The sequence below is a fragment of the Aptenodytes forsteri genome, unplaced genomic scaffold, assembly GCF_000699145.1.
Source record: "Aptenodytes forsteri isolate BGI_AS27 unplaced genomic scaffold, ASM69914v1 Scaffold82, whole genome shotgun sequence".
Taxonomy (NCBI): domain Eukaryota; kingdom Metazoa; phylum Chordata; class Aves; order Sphenisciformes; family Spheniscidae; genus Aptenodytes; species Aptenodytes forsteri.
The window spans coordinates 9,407,488-9,431,564 of record NW_008795490.1 but is presented as its reverse complement, the minus strand read 5'-3'; the positions used below and the strand labels follow the sequence as shown (position 1 = coordinate 9,431,564).

Sequence of the window (24,077 nt, the reverse complement as noted above, 5' to 3'; positions counted from 1 at the left end):
GCAGGACCCCTCTCGATCATCTACCAAAGGTCTTGGGAGTCTGGGGAGGTCCCTGCTGACTGGAAGCTAGCCAGCGTTATTTCAATTTACAAGAAAGGCATGAGGGAAGACCCAGGGAACTACAGACCTGTTAGTCTAACCTCAGTACCTGGAAAAATTATGGAGACGATTATACTGGGTACTACTGAAAGGCGTTTAAAGAATAATGCAATCATCAGGCACAGTCAACATGGGTCCACAAAGGGAAAAGTCCTGTTTAATTTAATATCCTTCTATGATAAGGTCACCTGCCTAGTGAATGAAAGGAAGGTGGCAGTGTAGTTTTTCTGAATTTTAGCAAGGCTTTTGATACTGTCCCTGACAGCATTCTTCTGGACAAGTGTCCAACTGTGTTGACTCTCTTGAGGGACAAGAGGCCTTCCAGAGGGATCTAGATAAATTGAAGCACTGGGCAATGATTATTTAACAAGTTGAAATGCTGGATTCTGCACCTAGGATGGAGTAATGCCAGGCATAAGTATAAATTCGGCTGGAGAGCAGTCCTGCAGAATGGGATCTGGGGGTGCTGGTCGACAGCAGGCTCAGTATGAGTCAGCAGCGTGCCCTGGCAGCCAAGAGGGGCAAACTGCATCCTGGGGTGCATCAAACACAGTATAACCAGCCGGTCAAAAGAGGTGATTATCCCGCTGTATTCAGTGTTGGTGTGGCCTCACCTTGAATACTGTGTGCAGTTCTGGGCCCCACAATTTGTGAAGGATGTGAACGATAGTCGCGTGGGAATGGTTCAAAGCTGCACCAGGGGAGGTTTAGACTGGACATCAGGAAGCACTTCTTTACCAGGAGGGTGGTGATCTCTTCTCCTTGGTATCCAGCGATAGACACGTGGGAATGGTTCAAAGCTGCACCAGGGGAGGTTTAGACTGGACATCAGGAAGCACTTCTTTACCGGAAGGGTGGTCAAACACTGGAACAGGCTTCCTAGAGAGGTGGTCGATGCCCCAGGCCTATCAGTGTTTAAGAGGCATTTGGACAGTGCCCTTAATAACATGCTTTAACTTGGTCAGCCCTGAATTGGTCAGGCAGTTGGACTAGATGATCATTGTAGGTCACTTCCAACTGAAATAGTCTATTCTATTCTACTGTTACAGGTTTTTAAAATATAAGGCTAGGCTAGACCTTATTAGGATTCAATATGTCAATTTAGGGAAGAAGGATGTTCATCATATAAACCTCCAGAAGTGTTAATATGCTCCACTTCTTTAATTCTATCCAAAGTAAAACTATATTATGACCAGCTCTAATTTCCCTTTTCTCATCTTCTCCATGTCAAAGTAACGGTTAGAACAATTCTGTCAAATTCTGGTTTTGTTTCCACCAGCACAAACTCAAGTGACTTTGGAGAAAACATCAGAGTTGTCCTCGGGTCACAGATTACAGAATCTATTCCACTCCTTTTAACTGGTGAAGAGGAAGTGCAGTCAAAACCACACCCCACAAGCAGTCTCATGTACCATGTTAAGGTATAGCTTACAGAGAATTAAATAATATCAGGTTTCCTTTCAGAGAGGAAGCTATACATAAGGTTGAAGTGCAGTGTATGGAGCCTGCATTGTGCAGTCTCTCACAGACTGCTTTTGTGACTCTATGATAAATCATCTAGTTAAACAATAGGAATCTTTCTGAAATGAGTACTATTTCTAACAGAAATAAATACTGTATGAGCAGTCGGTAAGGGGAAGTGCAATAGAAGAACCACCAGAAGCTGCACATCAGTGTTTTCAAGCTTGAATGGAAGACTAAGACCACTAATCTATGTACCGGGTAGTCTGAAAGCTCGCCCAGGTCAGAAGTGCTGGACCAAAACAAACTGCTTATTCCGATTCCCCCTGACCACATGGAGTGCCTATGTGGAATAGTCTGTAGGTTGGGAAAAGCAGTAAGCCTCATTAAAATACCAAGTCTATATTTATTTGTTACCTTAACATGAACTGAACCCAGAGTTGGAGAAATAAAATTAAAGCTTTCAAGGTGGTCATAAAAAAGTGCAATGGACATTAAAAAACCCCCAACATATAAATAATACATTTATAAATAAGAAGAGACTCCTGGAGTTGGAGTTTAGTCTGCTGTTGAGTGGGCATTTTTCACTAAGTAGCTCTTTATATTCTCTGACTGTAAAGAGCCCTGTCCTGCTAGCTCTCCAAGGGAGACCAAGCTATCTACCCCTACCATGCCCTGCGTCCCAGGATAAAGAATAAAGAACAAGAGAGATGGAGAAAGACTTTTTACCAGGGCCTGTAGTGACAAGGGACAGTGGTTTTAAACTGAAAGAGGGTAGATTTAGATTGGACATAAGGAAGAAACTCTTTACTATGAGGGTGGTGAAGCACCGAAACAGGTGGCCCAGAGAAGTTGTGGGTGCCCCTCATTGCAAGTGTTCAAAGTCAGGTTGGATGGGGCTTTGAGCAACCTGATCTAGTGAGAGACGTCCCTGTCCATGGCAAGGTAGTTGGACTAGATGTTCTTTGAAGGTCCCTTCCAACCCAAACCACTCTGTGATTCCACGATTCTGTGATAAAGCTGGTGCCTCATCAGGTGCAGGAAGTGTGTCTGTGCACATCTGAACACACTGCAGCAGTAGCTGCTCTACTCCTTCTGAACCCTTCATGAAGCATTCAGTCCCCCTGTGAACATTTCTCCTATCACCTCTACGCTGCTCTAGATTTCTTCAGAAAGATCAGCATGTTGAAACCAACTCCTCTATACCTCCCATGTCATGTAGATTGGATTAACGTCAAAGTGTTCATTCATTATTGTAATTGCATGTTTATGGTTGAGCAACTTGTTTAGAGATAGCTGTGAGAAAGCTCTGCTGGGCTTATCAGCTGGAAACCAGTAGTGTTTCTTACACTTTACGTGTTCTTTCTAAAAATAAAACAAACTTCACAGCTCTAAGAAACTTGCAAACATTTTTACGTAGAAAGTATATTTGGGCTGTCTAAATAACAGAATGCCTTTGTTGGTACATTTTTGGGTGTTAGTAAACAGTGCAGTATTTGAAAGTATTCTTGAAATCCAGATTAAATTATCTGTATGATGTACATGTGCTAAATCCTTCACAATCACAATTAAATGGTAAAATGTAATACCCAGCAATAGTCCAAGAAAACATCATGGGGTTTCTGCACTGCCCAGTATGTTCTCTTCTTATTTCTGATTTCAACCAATTAATAACTTTTGTTCACCGAATCTCTACTGTGCTTCTTCCTAGATAAATTCAGGGAGTGCTGACTTCCTAACAGAACTTGCCTCGGTGCACCTCAGACCTTGCTTATAGCAATGACTCTTCCCAAACAAACAGCTCCATCCTGGTCCTCATTAGCTCTGGTCACTTTTTCAGATCTGGTCATCTTTTTAGACACAGTTGCTAACTTGAGTTATTACTCTGTTTTTCTTGCATTTATTAACCCTCAATGTGATGTGATGTTCTTGATCTGAGTGGCAACTAGAGCTTTTATTTGCAGCTAGCCATGGTTTCCTACCAGCCGACTCGAAGCCCCAGAAAATGCACAGCTCTGCTGTGAGCGCCAAGGCTGGCAGCGTCATCCAGCAACAAAGAACACTTACCAGGTTTGTTGGATGTTTCTGTTTGCTGACGTGAATATACCTGTGCACACAATAGCATGTCATTGAAATAAAAAGGACAGCCAGCATGATAGGCAGAACATATCCAAATACGATTGTTATAGTCTCATCTGCCATTTTATCTGTTAACAAAACAAAAGTTTTCATTGTGCTGAGCAACTTTTTAATGTATTCAGATAGCAATGTGCATTCACCACGTTGCTTTTTGGATATGGGATGTAAATGGTTTTAGATAAGCAAGGAATCTGCAGGAAATTTTAAAAAATGACATTTGAGCTACAGGACAAAATTTTATTATTATCTAAATTACAAATTCAATTCTAAAAAGAAGTAACAACCCCTCCCTCAGGTTCTCCTGTTGCTAACCTCAGACTGACCCAGCTCTGCCACTCCCAAACCTCATTCAAGGAGAAAAAATATTCTCCATTCACTAAGACTCAAAGAATGCAGAACCTTTTCTTCAGAGGTACTGTCGTACCTTCCAGTCAGTAGATCCCAGATATATTTTATTAAAAGTAAAGATTTTTTCATCAGTACAAATGCACAGAGAGGGGAGAAACAATGCTAGCTTTTCACTCTCAGAATGGATACATAAAAAACTTGAACTCAGTCACCATGACTTTTTCTAACTTGCATCTTCTTTTTGTAATTTGCCAGCTTACACATACCTTTCAAAGTAGCAATGCAATATTCTTTGGAGAACCCACTGTGCAAAAGTGGTGTGGTGACATATATCTGTGCGCTGACACAATAAGCTGTTCCAGGTTCTAACCATGGCACAACCAAGGTGTTGTTGCTGACGGAGAAGAACCACTGGAAGACATAAAAAAAAAAGGTGTGTTTTTTCCCCTTTACCTCCTCACTTACAGAAAAGTAAAGATCTTAGGTACAAAATGTGTCACAAGCACACAAATTTTCTAGAAAGAATAATGATACTGTAAGAACTGCCAGCTGCATCCTTTTTTTCCAAATGCAATCAAAACTCAAGTTATTTATTAGGTCACATCCTCTCTGATTTATCTTCCATTCAATCATTCTTCTACCACTACTGAACAATTTCATGCTTTATATGAAGTAGGACTGTGTGCCACCACTAGCCCACATTCTCATGCTGATGTTGCAACAGAGTGAAAGCATCACTCCAGCCCTGTCCTGACACATAGGCCAATGAAAAGCATACGGTACAGTTCCACAAGATCTTTCAAATTGGGATGTTCTGGTAAAGATAGGAGCCTTAGAATAATGTAGATCTTGGAGTTCAAGGTAAAGTAATTGCTCTATGATGTCAAGCATCTTTATTAAAAAAACAACCAACCAACCAAAACCAAAAAAACTTTTGTATACCTCTAATTGCTAATCTCGGCATTTTAATATCCCCTTTGACAGAAGGCAACCTTTTTTGCTGTAAAGTTTCTGTCTCTTTTCAGGAAATTCAGAGATCTGCCAGACAGAGATTGTGCCTGGAGCATGGGAACAGAAGAATTAATGTTTTTGAACTGATCACTGAACTCTTCCTCATCTACTGTGCTTATGCTGGGAGCTACTACTTGCTAGTGAAATGTAAATCTGCAGAGACAGATGAATGAAGATCTTCAGATGTGGTGGTGTCCTGGCAAAGGATGCACTTTGTCACGATATATTGCGAGTATTGCCAGTAGACTGACTGGCTGAGGAGCAGCTCCGCCGAAGAGGACTAGGGACAGGCAGCAAGCTGAACGTAAGCCAGCAACATGCCCTTGCAGAAAAGGAGGCAACGCAGCATCCTGGGCTGTGTTAACAGGAGAATAGGCAGCAGATGGAGGGGAGGGATTATCTCCCTCCACTCAGCGCTCATCAGACCACAGAGAATACCGTGTCCAGTTTTGTTCCCCTGATACAGAAAAGACTAACAAACTGGAGTAGATTTAGTAGAGGATCATCAAGATGGCTGGGGCTGGAGCACTGCCCTGTGAGGAGAGGCTGAGGAACTGGAGCTTGTTCCACCTGGGAAAGAAGAGATGGCTTCAGGGGGACCTAACAGCAGCACCCAGGATGACCCAGGGAGGTCATCAAGAAGATGGAGCCAGGCTCTTCACAGCGCTGAATGGTGGGAGGATGAGAGACTATGGACGTAAGTTGAAAAAGGGAGGTTCAGACTGGATATAAAGAAACACTTTTTCCCCCAAGAGGACAGTCAAGCAGTGGAACAGGTTGTGCAGTCTCAATCCTTGGAGGTTTTCAGGATGCAACTGGACAAACCCTGAGCAACCTGGTCTGAGCTCACAACCAATCCTGCTTTGAACAGGACTTTGGACTAGAGACCTCCTGAGCTCCCTTCCAACCTGAGTGATCCTACAATTCCTATAAGGCTGTGAATCCTATTTCGATTCTTGCTGTTATGGACAAAGGACGTTTCAGGAAGCACAGAGCACAGATTTAACCGGTGCAGTTCTATGGCCTCGTCAAAGCTTACCCGCTTCTTTGTTTTTTTGTTGAGGACAGACACGTTGTATTGCAGGCCAGGATACACTTGAAGCAGAGATACGGATTCTCCCTCAGGACTTCTCTTCCACTTCTCAGGAGCAGTCAGAATGATTGAAATAGATTTCTCAGTAGAAGATACACTTACCATGGGTGGATCAATTTTAGCTGGAAAAATGAACATGTACAAAAAGCAGTCAAATGCAGCAGAGGCACACTGATTTGACCATGCAGTTTCTTAAAGTGGATGATATTAAATTTTTGTAATGTTTTGGGGAGCCTAAGTAGGACTTCAAACAATTCATTTATATTGGTAGAAAACTATTTTATCAGACAACTAAGAGGATCTTTACAGTGAGAAGGTGAATACTGACTTGGAATTTTGCCTAAGAATTCCTGTGCCTTCACAGGATAAACAACCTTGAAACTCAATTTCCTAAAACAAGCTAAATTACCAGTATGTTCTCAGATTATCTGGCACAGATAAGAGATATTGTGCTCTAAAGTATGATTACTGCTTGGTTTAATAGAGCCTTTTCAAAATCAGAGTTCTTTATACTGTGAATGTGCCACAGCTTTTATTTGCCTTGAGTAAAGCTTTACCATAGCATAAAAGAGTATTCAGTATATATAACACACATATATCCAAATTCTAATATGATTATTTCAATTACTTCTGCCAAAAGCATAAATGTGAAACAACTGCAAAAAAATCTAACCTCATGTTAAAATTAAAATATCATACGCTATGAAGGCACATGCAGTCTGAGCACACAGTATTAATCAAGGCCATTGAACATCTGGCTGTGTGATTAGCTTTCCTTACTGTCTGTAAGAGGGTTGAATCGTGCGGTCTCCGTCCAGTTAGAGCACATCCCACTTAGGAAGGCTTTAACGCTCGCGTAGTATTGTTCTTCGTAGTCAGAGGTCTCACTGGAGAGGTCACACCATGTTCTGTTGATATTCCTGCATTCTGGCTTTCTAATCCATTTGCCAACCCCGTACCTATATTGAAAAAGAAAGAGAAAGGAGCTGTACAAAAGCTATTGCCGTGGCATTAGTCAGCTGATAATATAACACAGAAACTGGTATTACGGCTGATAAAACAGTTTGCTTGTTTTGCAGAAATCTGCAATTTCAAGGAATTCCCAACTTCAGCTGAGGTAAAACACAAGATTTCCACAGGTTTTAATGAAAAATAAATCAGAGTAGGCCCTATCCAGAAGAGGCCATATGGAACTAACTGGGATGCTACTGATACCAATCTAAGTCCAGTTTTGCTTACACAGACCAGAGATCTCTCAACTTCAGTCCCCACAGCTTTAGTTTAAACTCTAAGCACAGGATAACAGAGTCAGGATAACTATTTATATAGAGACAAAGAGTTCTGTCAGAATGGTCAGTGGCTCATCCTGGTGTACGGAGACAGATGATGCTCAGGGTCTCCAAGATGAGCGGACAGAAGACTACTCTGCTGACTTCTTTTTCTTGTTTAAAAGAAAGACTCCATTGGAATATAATGAACTTCAAAACCCTTCTAGTTGAAAAAGGGGCATATACATGCCACCAACCATGCCTCAGTACTGACCAACTTGTATAAATTAGTCGAAGAAATCAAGGTTTCCTTGGAAAATTCCTGCCTGGATTTGCTCAGAAGCTCCTGCTCCTCCAATTCACATTATGCTGAAGAGAATTCCCCTTTGGCTGCTAATTAGTAAGGGCATGTGGCAGCTTCTACACCACTGCAGGACAGTATCACTCACCAGCACTTTCCACCTAGCTCAAGGCCTTGCTCTCCTAGGCAGGTAGAAGCACATCGGAGTATTTTTGTCTTCAGTGTGAGAGACTGCCATACCTATGACTACAGACTCTTCCGTGGACCAGCTGACCCTGCAGAGTCAGCATAGCTAGTGCTTTCTGAGGATTTTACCTGCTACACAATTATTGTTCATTCCATAGTTACTGCGCGCTCTCCCCTTTTCTAGGAGGTGGACTACGTCACTCCTCTGTTAGCACAGCGAGCAAGATCTGGGCCAAAGAGGTTGCAGTCCCTGACTGTAGAAGCAACTCCTTGCTTTTTTTAGTAGCCAGTATAAGTTACGGAAAGCTTCTGGAGATCTAAATTTGGTTTAGTGTCATGAAAAAATTACTAGGCTGAGGGAAGTGTTCATATTAGACTGGGAGCATCACATCATCCATGACTACAGTGCTATGCCTATTTATAAGCTAAACTTCCAGCACTGTCCTGCGGAATGACCCAGTGCTCTCTCGGTGGGAATAAAGGAAATGGATTCTGGTCCTCACTTAAATTTCTTGATATCCTACAAAGGTGCAGACCTTGAAAATAGAAGGACCTGATTCCAATCACGTTACTTGGTTTTCTACAGTATTTGACAACTTCAGTGGATTTTCTCCTAGACTAGAGAGGTCTGCGGGATCAGAAGAAATCTGTGGGAGTTGGGTCTGCTAGAAAAGACCAACAAAACACTGGGTGCTGTTAATATTCTATTAAATACTACATCTCCAGATCCATTTAAATGTGTACAGAAGGCTAATGTGTACAGATGCCAATCCACAGCACAGTCCTTCTTCGTCCTTCTGTCTCATTTCTCAGGAATGCCCCTGAAAGTTTCCACGTTGCATCCTACACTTCTTTAATGGGATGAAAGTCTTATAAATTTTTTAACTGGATCTGAAGTAAGCAGTACCAGAAGTAAAAGTTAAAAATCATATTGCTTAAGTCTAACCCACATTTTAATTCTTCTTTCTTTACTTTTTAGCAGCCCTATCTTGCATAAAGATTTTTTAAATTATTATTTAAAATGCTAAAATAAAAGTCAGTGGGGGATAAAATAAACAAGCCAACTTACACTGAATACTTCACCTTGTAGAGTACTCCATCTCCTATGCCTTCTGGTGCTGACCAGTGAAGGACATTCTTCATGTTTATAGATTCAAAATGGACATTCCTAGGGTTGGGCAAAGAACAATACAACTCTCCTGAGAAAGAAAATAAGAAAGGAACAACATAGACTAAGAATCTGCAAATACATACGCTTCCAAGTTAACCAAAAAAGATACTTATTTTTAAGTAAGCCATAAAATTCTACATACTGCCTTTCTTGTCATTAAAAGCACCAGGTTGTTGGCCATGGAAATTCAGTTTTTTCAAACGTGTCCCTAGCTAGTGCAGTCCCAGACTCCATCTGTATGAATGTGTTTTTTCTCTAACAAAAATGGCTTAGCCATTTATGACAGACATTGGCATGGAAATGTCCAGGGACTGGAAGCTAAAGCTAGAAAAGTTCAGCCTAGAAGAGACGCGTTTTTAAAATTGTAAAGGTATTTGAATATCGGAACAATTTAACACAGGAAATTGTAAAAAATATCCTTGACGCTTCAGTAGAATTCTTCTTGTAGCTGAAGGTATTTTCAAAAAGACATGTGGAGTCTACTGCAAACACAGCTTTACAAACAGAAGTATGACTTCACCCTGAAGAATCAGTCTGGACGATCATAATAGCCCCAGCGTCATTTAATCTACCACGTTGATTCTCCAGAAAGTCAAAAGTGAACACCTACTGTTAGGTCACTCATCTAAATTGCTGTTCACTGCACCAGCTTTTGAAACAAATAAGCAAGGAAATCTGGGGCTCTTAAGAGCCCAGTTTCACGTCTTCCTAATACACACTCCTAATCTAATAAATTTAATGGAGATGTTCACATTGCTAAATTGCTTGCAAAACGGAGGCCCGTGGGCCCAGGGGCAGAATCCCAAGCTCCAAGTTGTGACTCAATCCGCAGCACCTCCTGCCATGAGAGCTGCGCCCATGGGAGCAACCCCGAGACCAGCACTGAAGTTGCAGCTGCTGGGAAGGACCTTCTCATTGCGAGTGGCCACGAGGGCATAATGGGGAAGAGAAAAAGTGAATCTGTGGTTCTTCAGGACTTTTCAAAACCCTTTAAGCTCTTCCTCCAAGGATGCAATTCTAGTTCTTAAGATAAGAAAAAGGACAAAGAAAGGGGGAAATAAAGCATATTAACACAAACAGCGGGAACCTGTCTGAATTAATAGTCCTTGACCTTTGTTACTTCCTTAAGCAGACCTTAAGGGTTTTTTGTAGTATATTTCACTATTACTAGAGTAATAGTGTTCATCCTCCTGTATATGTAACATATAGTTGCTTTTGTAAGTAAAAGTCACCACCATTTTCCTGATTAACTTGCTGACTTCTAGCTGTCTTTGAGCCAAACAGTAAAAGCTTTTCTCTTCAATACATTTATTAAAACAATCTCCTTGCAATTCTGTAGAGACCAATTACTTTAAACCATCTCGGTGGAAACTCTGGGATTTCTAAGCCTCCAGATGTATGTTAATGTTCAAAACAAACTCCGGTATATACCCGCATCTGTATCTTCACATAAAGCTGCTTATGGAGGGTATTTCTAATGTTGGTCTCTTTTATCTCTAGCAGTTAGCTAGAGTCCAGTGGCTTTCAAATTTTTTCTAGTCGGAGAACAAGTTAAACCATCTCGGTGGAAACTCTGGGATTTCTAAGCCTCCAGATGTATGTTAATGTTCAAAACAAACTCCGGTATATACCCGCATCTGTATCTTCACATAAAGCTGCTTATGGAGGGTATTTCTAATGTTGGTCTCTTTTATCTCTAGCAGTTAGCTAGAGTCCAGTGGCTTTCAAATTTTTTCTAGTCGGAGAACAAGTTTCATCAGGTTGAGTCCTTAGGAAAAGCTTATTTATTTACAAAAAGTATGTAGACAGTCCCATTTCCTTGAACACTTGGACACAGAAATGCCCAGTGACAGTCATCTTGCAAAAGCTCAAACTATAGACTCAGTTATAATGAAATAAAAAAAGTTTCAGGATGCCAGGGGATGTGAAAGCAGCAGAAAGAGACCTCCAGGAATCTGCATTTGCTTCCAAGTGGGAGATACAGAACCTAGAAAATAAAAGGTTTTGATTTCCCCCGAAATAAATGTCCTCTGGAACGGCTTTAGGTGAAACTGATCCAGATGTAAAGATGAAGCTGCCCAAGAGAGCAAAGAAAACAGCCTAAAATTTGCAACATCTGTTCAGTAAAATAGAGAAGCTCCCAAACCACTAATGTGTATGCTACTAAGACCAAACCAAAACCAGCATTACATGGACTACGAGAAATCATCCATGCATCAAGTTTCATTCTTTGTACCACATCCCAGCACTAAAATGTATGCGACTTCGGGAAACACATCAACTGCATAATCAACAACCGGGAATAATTTGCAACATCTGTTCAGTAAAATAGAGAAGCTCCCAAACCACTAATGTGTATGCTACTAAGACCAAACCAAAACCAGCATTACATGGACTACGAGAAATCATCCATGCATCAAGTTTCATTCTTTGTACCACATCCCAGCACTAAAATGTATGCGACTTCGGGAAACACATCAACTGCATAATCAACAACTGGGAATAAGAGATTTAAAAAAAAAACCAAACCCAAAAAAACCCAAACCAGAAGTCACTTAATCCTGCCCAAGCCCTGAGAAAGGCAACCAGGCAATCCATGTAGAAAGGGAGGGAGGAACTGAGGCACAAACAAACTTTCTGCTGCAATTCCCAAGTAGGAGGAAATATAATGTCGGTATTTTCTTAGATTGCTGGGAATCAAAGCCATAAAAGGCTTCTCATTAAAAAACAATGAGGAAAAGCTAAAAAGTCCAACAAGGAGATATTTAACATTAAAACAGTCTGGAGGAGAATACAGTATATACTGCACGGTCCAAAAACCTCCGGAGGAAAGATTAAAAAAATTCTAGCCCTTAAACAGCAGCAGATGAGGAGGAGATTTGTCTCTGGTAACTTGGGCTCTGAGAGAGGCATCTACTTTGCAGTGGCCATAAAGAGCAGAGGAAGACAAACTCTTCCATAGGTTGGTTCATCTCTCTAGTTAGGATGGACCAGACTGGGTGCATCTCTCTCCCTCCAGTGGAGATGGAGGTCAAGCCTATCAGCCTTGATATCTGCTTCTTTGGCAGCTAAACTTATCAGAGATGCACCTTGTCCAGGGAGGAGTGGCGGGGAACACTGTAAGTCTTTACACAAGACGGATAATCTATCCTCCATGTCCACCATGAACAAGGAGGAAAAGGAACGGAGTTCAGTTTCAAGAAGAAAGGAGGCACTGGGAGTAACACCTTGCGGGAAGAGGAGCGACACGTGAGGATGGGTCACCTGGGAGGGCTGCTGGATGTTTCCAAGGGCAGATTAGAGAAACATCTGCCAGAAATGACACTAATTTAGCTGATTCTGCCGAGGGGTAGTGGGACGGACTGGGTCATCTCTTAAGGTCACTGCCAGCCCCATTTTGATAGGCCTTCTTATACTATCTGATAAATCTGGCTTTGGACTGTTAAATTTGGCAGTGGTACTGCTGAATCAGCTACAGGACAGCTAAAAAAGTCCCTAACAGCTCACTTTTCACACCTTTTTTCTTTAAAAGTTTTTAAAATGTGTACTGCTTCTCAGGCTAATCCATAGTCACTGAATTGAACTGGCCGGAGGCAGCCAGCTCATCACAGACAAGGGAAATTACTTCCATTGCTTTTCTGAATAGTTTTTGTTTGCCTGTACCTTTCAACATTTGTCCATCTTTGCATAAAAACATTTATATTCCTTGAGCACATTTTAAAGTAGTAAGAGTTGTGCATTCATCTGTTACATTAAAATATTTTTAAACTAGTAACATGCAAAGGCATTTTTTTGTCTTTTTTTTTTTTTTTAATTCCCTTCCTCCCAGTGTGGTTTCTGCTGTGGTAAATGAAGTTTCAAAACAGAAACACTGACTGCAGCAGACGAGCCAATCTCAGCAGGCAGAACCCACAGACTGTATCTTTACAAGATCTAAAGCATTACAACACTGCCGGCGTGCTCCTACCTGCCCCCAGCTCAGTGTGATTTGGAAGGCAGAGGGACCGAGACCGTTAACTTTCCATTTGCTGCAAAAGCACAGATTTGGTTTCTATTTCTGGTCTGGCCCCTTCAGTAAAGGCTTCTGTTTGCCCTTTCAACAATCATGCAAGTTGTTTATTCCTCAGTTCTGCATCTGTAAAACAAGAATAAAACTACCATACTCCCCTATTTCTCCAGGAAGAGTTAATAAACTCCTTCACGTCTATTCGACGCTCAATAGTATCAGGAGGCATGCGTAGAAAATAGATCATATGTAGAGCTTGTATGTTCCATGGTTATCAGTCAGGAAAGGACTCAAGTATGTGCATCAGCTGCTTATTTCAGTATCTTGTCTTTTAACACAATATATCCAGTTACATTCTGATTTTATTTCCGTTAACTGGGATTAATGGCATGGGTGTTACACAGAGTATTTTCAGTTCGTACTGGCCTATGTGAGAGCAGAAATCAGGTCTAGTCTGTCTCATCGATAGTCTGCAACGGCTGTCATCACTTCCCAGTATAACCAAGTCACTTTATTTACTTCTTGCATGGAAAAACCTGGAGCCCTTATTACTGTCTTTGGAAACGCTGTAAATCAAACCTTGAGTAATATCGTTCTTTACATCTTCATGACTCTGCACACCTGAACTGGAAAGAAAGTAGTAATATAGGCTTGCAAACTTCACCACCACAATGAAAAGCCAAGTCCTGATCTTAGAATAAGCTATTGTGAGACTCTCCAAAATAGACATGACTTAGCCCGAAAACACCTTCACATGTGAGCGAAAAAACCCACTGATGTCAGTGAGATTATTCACATGAGTAAAAGACTGCATGGCAGGTGCCTCATCTTCTCTTTGTGAAAGTGTCTGCTGGGTTTAAAAACGTGGTCAGTTTTAACTGTGTAGAGCTCCCTGCCAGGTATGTGCTTTGCTGGAGTCGGTACTATGCAAAACTTAGTTTCCCATATCTATCTATCTGTCTACCCACACATGCATACACACACATGTACACAAATACAAATATAAACACACATAATTTCCAGTGTGCCAGTGGAGGCACCGCTGCCTAACTCAGTGACAAACAGCTGTGTCTAATCTCAACGCTACAGAACAAATACAGCTGCAACTACCTGTGCCCTCTCGGTATGAACAGATTTGTTAACTTTTCACTTGTGTTAGGTAACCTAGCAGCTGCAAAGCATAAAAATACACAAATACATAAAAATATAGCTTTTTTTCTTCTGTACACTGGCTATAGTTCTGGGGCGGGGAGAAGGCAGGGGACCCACTGAAAGCTGACCTGTTGGCACAGAAATGCCTCCTGTGTAAGTACTGCTGTTGACTGCACCGCTCTCAAGCAGAGCGATCATCTGCTGTATTTTACTGTGGCATGGTTACAAGGGTGCAAACACCAAATTATCCAATAAAATAAAACCACAAAGAAGGTCACAGGGCTTCTCTAGACAACTGGAAGATATAATATAAGACACTGAGTGATGTGGAAAGCATTAAGACAAAAGGCGAGCCTTACTGCAACACAGCTTTTCCCAATAGCCACAGCAGGAAAACCCAGGGACTCCTCTCCCGTACAATTGTCTCAGAATTTAAACGAGGAACTCCTTTTCTGACAACGACAGAGACTTGGCTTCAATTACTCTTGTATTTTCTTATATGAAAGTGGCGCTTGGGAGCATCTCTGATGGAAGCGGCTCCTTTGTGCCGGGCACCGAATTTACGGGCAACCCTGCAGGTACTCCCTGTGCCTCAGCAAATTGCAGGTGCCACTTCAAGGCCACAGATCTAATCTATGCTCACACACCTCGGCGAGAGGGCAGCCTCTCAAACAGGCTGAGACCCTGATTCACCTTTTTGCAGCGGGAGCTTACACCCACCAGTGAAGCATCAAGCAATTTAGGAGCAATCTAGGACACCAAACATTTGCTTCTGGCAATGCTGTAAGCCACTGCTTACAGTCTTTCTGTTCAGCTTTGGGTGACTTCCACCAAACTCCTGTGAAATCTTGCTTGCTCCTTCTATGATGCTGCCGCTCTTCATTTTTTAAGGAATTTTTGCTCTCTTTTCTTCCTCCAGCTCATCTGCTCCAATGTTATGTTGTTCTCAGTGAAAAATATTCCCCCAAACGCATGCCTAAGCATAACATAAAAATGGTCATACTCAGTCAGAACAAATGTCCATGTAGCATCGTGTTTTGTGGCACTCGCTAGCAGAGGGTTGGGGCTGTCTTTTCTGGCACATCTGCAGCCTCAAGCAAGCTGGCACTGGCCATGCAGGAATGCGAGAGAGTACACCAAGTGGTAAACAGGGGAACCGAGCCAAAATTGGAGATCAGAAGTTAGAGAGGAAGGGAAAGCCAGCAAAGCCAGGAATACACGTTAGCAAATGTCATTACCTGCTATTAGTCATCTTAGCAACAATTTAAACAAATGAGTTAACTTTTTTTAAATTAAGTGGGCTTGAAAGTTTTTCTCTGTGCTGATTCTTTTATACTCCAACTCAACAAGCTGGATAACGAGGAGGAGGAGTCGTCATTACAGCATAGCTGCCTTTCTGCTGGTGGGTTGCTAGAGCTCTGGGACCACCGGGTATGAAGCCGGGCTAGCGAAACCCTTTGACTCGAGCAGCGCTGGTGGGAATGTGGGGAGGAGCACGGAGGTGATTTCCTGTTCAAGTCATAACAGCGCTCAAGTGCTAACCACAAAGCACACTCTTGCCCTCCCAGAACAGGAGCCCGTCACTCCCTGTTCAGAAGGGGCACCAGGGAGAGGGGAGAGACAGACGGGGACAGAAATGGAGTTGTAAGACTAAATCTAAACCAGGTGGTGGAGCAGACAGCAAAGAGTGAGAGAAGAGGTGGGGAAACATGAGAGAAGGACAAGACTGGGGTTTGTTTTTGAAGAAATAGGCAGGCTGCCATTGGAAACAGGTGAACCCCTGGAGGTCATTTGGGGAAAGAGTACAAGTGGAAATACAGCCCAAAGAATAGGAGGGATGCAGAAGGGGGACTGAAGCTGCGGCTTGCCCTGACATGCCCTCCTCCTCCGTGTGAAGCCTTGCATTTATTTATCCAAACCATGTCCTAACTCATAAAAACACCCCTACAAAGAGTATTGGTCAAAGAACATTTCAGACTCAGTCCAGAAAGACCCAACTTCAGAAAGGAGGAGAAACTCTTCCCAGTCCATCGAAGGCTTGCTAGGAGACAGCTGGAGAGGGCCATGGCAGCTGACATCCATTCCCTTTTGCTAACTTGTATGACAGAAACGAAATAAACTGAATTTTCTTCCCACTGTGTTGAAGGTTTGCAAGTGCAAGAGTGAAGCTCGTACTACCCAACCATGCCCTGCTGCAGAAACCTTTCCTTGATACACTCCAACAGGAGAAAGTTATTGTAGATATGTTTTCTATTAAATCTGAGTGTTCAATACTGGCCTGAAGCAAGGTGAGTGAAATTCAAATGTGCTTGCCTGAAATTACTTACAACCCGTCCAAGGCTTTCAGAGTCATAACCCATCTGAGGTGTTTTGCGTTCGGGTTTAGTTTTTTTTACATTACCAAACTGAATGAGTTTTTGTTAAGTTTGGAATGCAAAAACATTTTTTGTCAAAAAGAAATAAATTAATTTTAAAAGCCCACTGTTGACACAATTTCATGAGACAATAGCTGCTTTTTAAAACAGATGCTTTGAAGTTATATAAAATATTAAAAATAGCCCAACTGTCCAACGTTTAATTTTGAGGATTTTCTTTTGTCCCTAGAACATGTTTAGCATTACCAATTTATTACTACTTAGATCAATGACAATCCTACAGCCAAGAAAATGAAAGCTTAATTAGAATACCTCTGACATCTTACATTTGTTTTTCAAAATACCCAAGGGTTAAGTAAGCTTTCTGCTTGAAATACTGTAAAAATTATGCTGTGTGACAGTTATCAGCCGAATCCTGATACACCACATTTTGGAACACTCCTAATCCATCCTTACCTAAAATATCTATTTTTTACACATAAACTGAGCAAAAATTAGTTTTGGCTTTCATCATTTAGTGCTGGCTAATATCTATTAGGCAAGAACAGTCCAGTTGGAACTGACAGCATTATTGCCTAACAGGTGTTGCTCCTTGCTCTCTGACCTACTGACGGCTTGTCTAGAGAAGGGATTTTGCTTTTCTTGGAGCCCAAATTTATTTAATTAGTGAAATCCCCTCTTCTGAATCCACATTTTCCCTTGGGCAGGAGATTGAGTGTGGTGTCAATGGAGGATGAGCACTTGCCTTCATTTCTGAGGGAAAGGCAATCCTCAAAAGATGCAAGTCAAACACCACCTTCTGCATCCGAGATCTGAGAAGAAGGACCAACACTCCTAGCAAGCTTGCACTGCCTCATCTCTCGCAGGCAATCAGCCTGCTGGGGTCACACAGCCACCCCCGTCTGAACGACCATAAACGGCCTATTTCCACGCCCCAGCCAATGCCTGCAAACGGCAAGAGGCAATTTCAAGTTCACCCCATGAACAGCCAGCACGGCTCTAGGTTGATCTCTTGCACGGTGCTGGAGACCAGCTGGCAATACCCCAGCAGACGTGAGGCAGCCTGCTGAGCATGTCTGCTACTCGAAGCACTTGCAGAATTATTTTTCCCTCTTGTGCCCCACATTTACGCTTCTCCCTACAGATGATCAAGGACATAAGTGCCTTTGGGAAGCAACTGCCGGTAGAGAACTCACAAGAAATGAAGGTTTCTTGGGGTACCCACCCATTTCTGTTGGTCTCCTGTCAGGTGCGGGCTGGTGTGTTTTGAGGCACCATATGACTGTTCAGAGTGTCCCACAGTAATTTCAGGTGTGAACAAGTCAGTATCTAATTATAGGTATAGTAGTACTTTTACTATCTTTCCTGTACTCAACAAGCACTTTTTGTAAAAACCACCAGTCATGATTTTTAGACTCATTTACCTGCCCATAGATTTAAAGTGATTTTGCTGTACAGAGGAAGTTATTCAGCATAATCATCTGCGTCTTTTACACGTAAGTTACGGAAGACTACCTCAGAAATGGCATTAAAGGTGGTAACATGCACAGCTGGATCCAAGGGACAGTGCGGTGTCGCTGGCGTTCAAGGGAACAGCCAACACACTGTGATGAGTTCAGGAGGAGCCTGACCATTGCCTGGGCTGATGGAGAAGCTAGCGCTCGGTCATCTCTGAGCTACTGCAAGTTAATTTAGACTCAGAGAGGTCTATTTCTGTGTCTGTCTGCCACCTTCTTACAGTGGGAAAAAGCCCTGTCAGCAATTACATGTGCCTCAGTCAGTTTTCAGTGCTTCTGAGCCACATCCTGTACTTCACTATTTTGACTACAGTACCCCCTAAGAGCAGGATATTGATGTGCTTTCAGAAAAGACAAGGAAAGCCAAGAGAAGTGAAGTCTTGTGAAAGCAGACGCAATAATAAATACTAGCTCAACTGCTCCCTCCAGCCTTTAAGAAACCAGTAGGAAATAAATTAACCCCTTTCATCTAAGAGCTGTAATACCCACTCGTGTGTGTTTTTATGCACAGAGTGTGATTAAGCTCAAACGCATAAATCTTGGTAACAGCATATAAGCTCCTTGCACTTCCTGAAGCAACAGTCGTCTTCTCTTACTTCTCTTTGGACACATTCCTGTTCCCATCACGGAAATGGGAGTGGAAAATGGAAGGCTGAAAAACAGCTAAGCTATCAGGTGAAATTTAACTCAAGGTGCTGGGGTATAAAGAAGGGAAGAAGGAACTACAGTCTTCCTCCTGTCCCCTTATTGAGCTTAAAATACTCTTGCAGTAGCCAGGCAGACAGGAAGTCATCTGTTTTCCATGAGAAAGAGAGATAGTTTATTTCATCTCTTCATATGTAAACTATCTCATACCTCCAGTCCTACAACTTGTTTCCATTTCTTTCTGATTTATCTAGTTTTACTGTACTTTTCAAGATAGGACGAGCAGTGCATAAAAACCTGCAAGTTACTGGTACACCAAGTATAAAGCACAAGCAGATCTGTACATCTTTTAAACACAGGTCTCTAATAAAACCTCATTTTTGTCTAGAGATGGGCCTGGCTTCCAGAATTCAGGCTCTAACAAAGCTAAGCTTCTTAAAATACGGGAGCTCTTGTTTGGCTCATAAAGGGTGATTTTTCTCTCTCTTAGCTATTAATCCTGTAGTTGTAGATAATCAACACCAGTTCTTGGAGAGAAATCAATCAGCAGAAATCAATCTGTACAAGCCACAACTATAAAACCAAACATAAACTGGAACCACAGACACACAAATGACTTGAGTAATCCTAACCACTTGCTTCTCTTGGAATTAAGACTATAAAGGCCACTAGAGAACAACAGCCACGGAAGGATAAGGTTATCAGCTAGGATGGCGAACCTGAATGTTCGCACGGGGAACTGCAACGCACATCTAAGTTTTGGACTTTAATCACAAATGCCAACGGCGTTCGAAGTTTCTCTATAGAATGCACTACCTCCTTTGACCATTTCCATTCCTAATTAGCAGGCAATAAGAATTTGTCAAGTTGTGGAAATCATAAGCAAAGCCAACCACCAGGGCACAGATCACAGCACTGTCTGAAACAGCCTGGCATGAGACTGGACGTTGGAGATGAGAAGATAAGGATGAGCCTTTCGACTACAAGAACGTGACACTCCTTCATATTCTGTAGTTCTCCTTATGCCAATATCCCTTTTTATTTATTACTGTGTTACATTTATTCTTCTCTCCTTCACGCTGGCAGAGAGCCAGGAAATATCACACAAAAACACAAGCTCAGCCCTCCCATATACATCCACTCTTATTACTGAAGCTTAATGCCCTCTCCAGTAAACACACAGATTATCACCACCACAAATGCAGTTCAGTCCTGTTGAGTATATAGACATATACTAGATAATACAAAATACTACATGCACAAAATTGTCAAGTTTTCTGAGGGTTCAAAAATCATTACATTTTACAATATTTTTCCCCACTGCTTTTCTCATCTCTACTGTTGCATGAACATATTTCTTCTTCTTTGAATCGTTTAGCTAACCAAAGAAGACAATTTTCTGTGAGTTCTTACTGCACTTGGGTAATGTACAGCCATCACTTCAAGTGCAATCTATAAACTTCCCAAGACATAGACATCACAGAGTATATCCACAGGGCGATTAGCCTATTTATTACGTGCACATTGCATGCCTTATATATGAAATAATCTGACATTTCAGTACGGTATTTAATACTTTAGCTAATACTGGCTGTGTCAATGCAACAGATCAGCCTGTTCTCAGATCCAAAATGTACCTAAACCACCTTGCATCAATACCTAAATATTAAATACCGCAGCACTGTTCAACTTGGAGCCAAGCATTTCACTTCTGTCCTTCACAACTTATGACTGGTGCTCAAAGACCGTGTATTCACGCAGGAATAAAAGCAGTTGTTCAGGCTTTGTTTCTATCAAAATAAGCCGAGCAAGTCGCTTCTGCTGTCCCAGTTTTCGGGGGCAGTGAATTGCAAACAGCAGTCTCTCCACTCCTCTCAAATCCAGGAGCAGCATCCACACAGGGACTTTAAGTTTTTAAAGCACTGCGTGTATGCTGACATCAGGAAGCCTTCTCAAGGATTCACTGTGGGTATGCAAGAAGGAAAGGATGTGGATTATTAGCACTGGAATATTGCCTGCCTTCTGGATGGTTTTAACATGATAAAATACGTCTGGGCATCAATGTGGTCCCTGAACTCCAGCTCAATGGCTTAACTGCAGAGACCATACCGTGACGCCTTTTATCCTTTTATTCTGCGTTTCCCAGAACAACATCTTGATCAAAAGGGACGTTTTGTACATTTCAGCGCTCTAGTAACTGTGAAAGAAAACATACTGACATTTGCTTAAAGGGAGGCCTGAAGCTGCTTCTCAAAATGTAGATCTATTTATCAGTAAAAATATGATAAAGTGGAAGATGAAAGACAAGTAAATTAAATCAGACCAAGCAACTTAAGCAACTATTAGAAAACATTAACAGGGGGAAGCTTTCAAGGTCCCATCATAAGAAACGTAGTTGGTACAGCCACATACCGACTCCAGTGGGATCTAAGGCTACGTCTAGGTTAGTGAGTAATGCAACCCAATATGAGCAGGTCTGTTACATGAAAATGTTGGTATTGAGAAAATCTTGTCTACACTATACACATTTCAGGTTTTTTTCTTTTTAGCATTGGACTAGCTCTACTTGCATTAGATATGATGATGGAGCACATCTTCCAGGGCAGCTTCATCCAGAAGAAACCCAGTTCCAAGACCACGTCACAATACAGACAAAAGCACAGTAAGTGAAATGATTGAGAGATGTGATTCAAAATCACATGCCGCACCTGAACAAAAATAGTAAGCATGCCTTAAATATATCAAAAAGCTTCTATTTTTGCAGTACGGCACTCAGGCTCATTTCCCTTTCCTCAGAATAAGTATATATTGTAGTATCTGTTGCATTCTTTTTTTCTGTATAGATCTACATGACAGAGACTGGACTCTACAGGCTAGAAATTTAAAGGTTTCTCTAATTTCAGAATAACGAGGTTAGGGAAATCTCCACTAGGGGCATGGGGAAGGATTTAAGATGGAGCTTGATAAATTAATAGATTAGGATTCTACTACTTCCAAAATTCAGGATGTACCTTCCTATCCTTTTGAGTTGCGTGCAAAAATTGCTAAACTCTCTCATGTGGTAAAGAACATGCTACATTTCTTGATCCTGTTGATTAAACAATGAATTTTCCATTTTTTCCCATTTGCTTTTCCATTTTGCATTTTCTGTGCTTTTTCATTTGTTCTAGCGTACAGATTTTTAAACAGTGAGTGAAACACCAACTTACAAAAATCCCACTGGAGTGCAGTGGCAAGTAAAATTTTTGTCCTGTGCAAAACCAGGTAATGCTCAGATAGCCTGTAAGAATAAGATTGTACCCACTAACACACCACGGTGAAAACGAAAGGTGTTTTGCAAAGGTCCAACTATAAGTTAGTATTTAAATGCTGCTAACACAGAGTTCAGAAAGGAACTCAACAAGAGAACCCAAAGGGAGAGGCACAGCACAGATCCCGTAAGATGCAAGAGCTCGAGTCGGTGAAGTCCTGCTGTAAAACTGATTTCCATGGCACTTGGGCTCCTGTACAGTCCGTTCCTATTCCGGCACCAGATCGAGCCCTCAGGACAACTGCAGTATTTTCAGGACTGCATCTGCTTGCAGCTGGCAACCCAGGTTGCTTCTGTTGGAAGAAAGGACCCAAAAGAGACTCCTCTACCTATCACTTCACTTTGGAGAACTGCTATGACAGTTCTGCACCTCATATAATTTTTTCCATTATTAGCAAAATACTAATAGGTGGAATTAAAACAGCTTTTACTGTCTCACACTGAAGAGGTGAAAATGGAAGCTCTAAGCCCTTAGTGAAAGGCACAGCTCTCCCTTCCGTGTTGGTATTGCTGTCAACAAAAACCTGAAATTATGTCCAGCTAAAACCTCAGGAATGTGCAAAAAGATTCCCTTCTCCCTTGAACAACCATCTAGCAAAATACTAATAGGTGGAATTAAAACAGCTTTTACTGTCTCACACTGAAGAGGTGAAAATGGAAGCTCTAAGCCCTTAGTGAAAGGCACAGCTCTCCCTTCCGTGTTGGTATTGCTGTCAACAAAAACCTGAAATTATGTCCAGCTAAAACCTCAGGAATGTGCAAAAAGATTCCCTTCTCCCTTGAACAACCGTTAGACAAAACCAACATAACTCCCCCGATATTTTTCTAAACCTTCTTTGGAAGCAAAACCAGTATTAATCAAATTTTAATTTTTTTTTTAAAGGGCAACTGAATGCCAGTTAGACAGATTTTCCAAAACACTTGCACTGATGCTCAGCGGACTTAAATAAGATGAAAACGACATGGTCAGTTACCTAAAAAGAAGCTGGCATTGGTAGCTCTGAAAGCCACTCAAAATCACTGACGCGTAACGGAGGAGTTTGTCAAAAGAGTTAACCGAGACACAGTACTTAGTGCTAGTCAAGAGCATTCAGGATATGAAGAACAGTCCTTACTACCATCCGGCTCTCACAGGACCTGGAAGTTTTGCTGTAGATTTAAATGGGAGCAGAATCTGTCCTTACGTAGTTTTGGAAGCAACATTTGCAGCAGAGAACAAGAGCACAAAGACAGAGCAGGTTTCTCAGAAGATCTGCTAATCTCTGCAATGCCTTGCCCAGTTTCATACTTGAGGGATATAAAAAAAGAAATCGCGTGTGATGCTTGTAACAGCAGCGGGGGACCCACCGTGCGCACACATTCAGCAGCTACGGTTTACGAGCTCGTTCCCACTTGGTAACATCATTGCTCATGCCCTAGACTGTTTGCTATTAGAGCTGCTCCCACAGCCCACTCCAGCTGCCACCTTTTCTGCTCCCTCTGTCTCCTTGTGCTTGGACGTGTGGCTGTCACCGGAGGAGTGCTCTGGTCTACAGGTGGGAGAAGGGAACCAGAGTCACTCAGGACACTGGCGCAGGAGCTGAATATCTCTGCCAAAAACCCATCCTGCCTTTTGTTTTAATCTGTCTCTTGACTGCTCAGGTAGGACTCCTGGGTTTGGCAACTGTCAAGCACAAAGGAAGAACATACAAACACCAAAGGTATTTGGGGAATTACCCTGATGCGTATAACAAGGACCATGTCAAGAGCACGCTATCAACTATTTACTTACAGCTGAAAGTAAATTAACGTACAGCTTGTAAAACCTAATTCCAGCATAACTATGGAGAAAAGAAAAAGATGAAGCAACGTTACAGAAATACCCAGTCCTCTTCTTCCAGTTAAGTGCCGGAGGCCAGAAACACGAACATTAAATAAAGGCACTGCTGTCTGACACGCACGGCACACAGCGCCCCAGCCCTGGCCCGACCGGCGGCGGCACAAGCCGCCTCCCGG

General features: G+C 42.0%; 1 protein-coding gene across 1 annotated transcript in view; it reads right to left on the bottom strand.

The window, feature by feature from the left end:
• Positions 1-9,104, bottom strand: part of IL20RA (interleukin 20 receptor subunit alpha) — an 11,848-nt gene extending 2,744 nt beyond the window's left edge. The window contains exons 1-5 of the mRNA XM_009281474.1: positions 8,976-9,104; positions 6,932-7,110; positions 6,098-6,273; positions 4,314-4,458; positions 3,628-3,767 (exon numbers count right to left, since the gene is read on the bottom strand). Of these exons, the coding sequence (XP_009279749.1) occupies positions 3,628-3,767; positions 4,314-4,458; positions 6,098-6,273; positions 6,932-7,110; positions 8,976-9,049 (714 nt within the window). The 5' untranslated portion in view covers positions 9,050-9,104. The remainder of the gene's footprint in view (positions 1-3,627; positions 3,768-4,313; positions 4,459-6,097; positions 6,274-6,931; positions 7,111-8,975) is intronic.
• Positions 9,105-24,077: the final 14,973 nt, after the last annotated feature.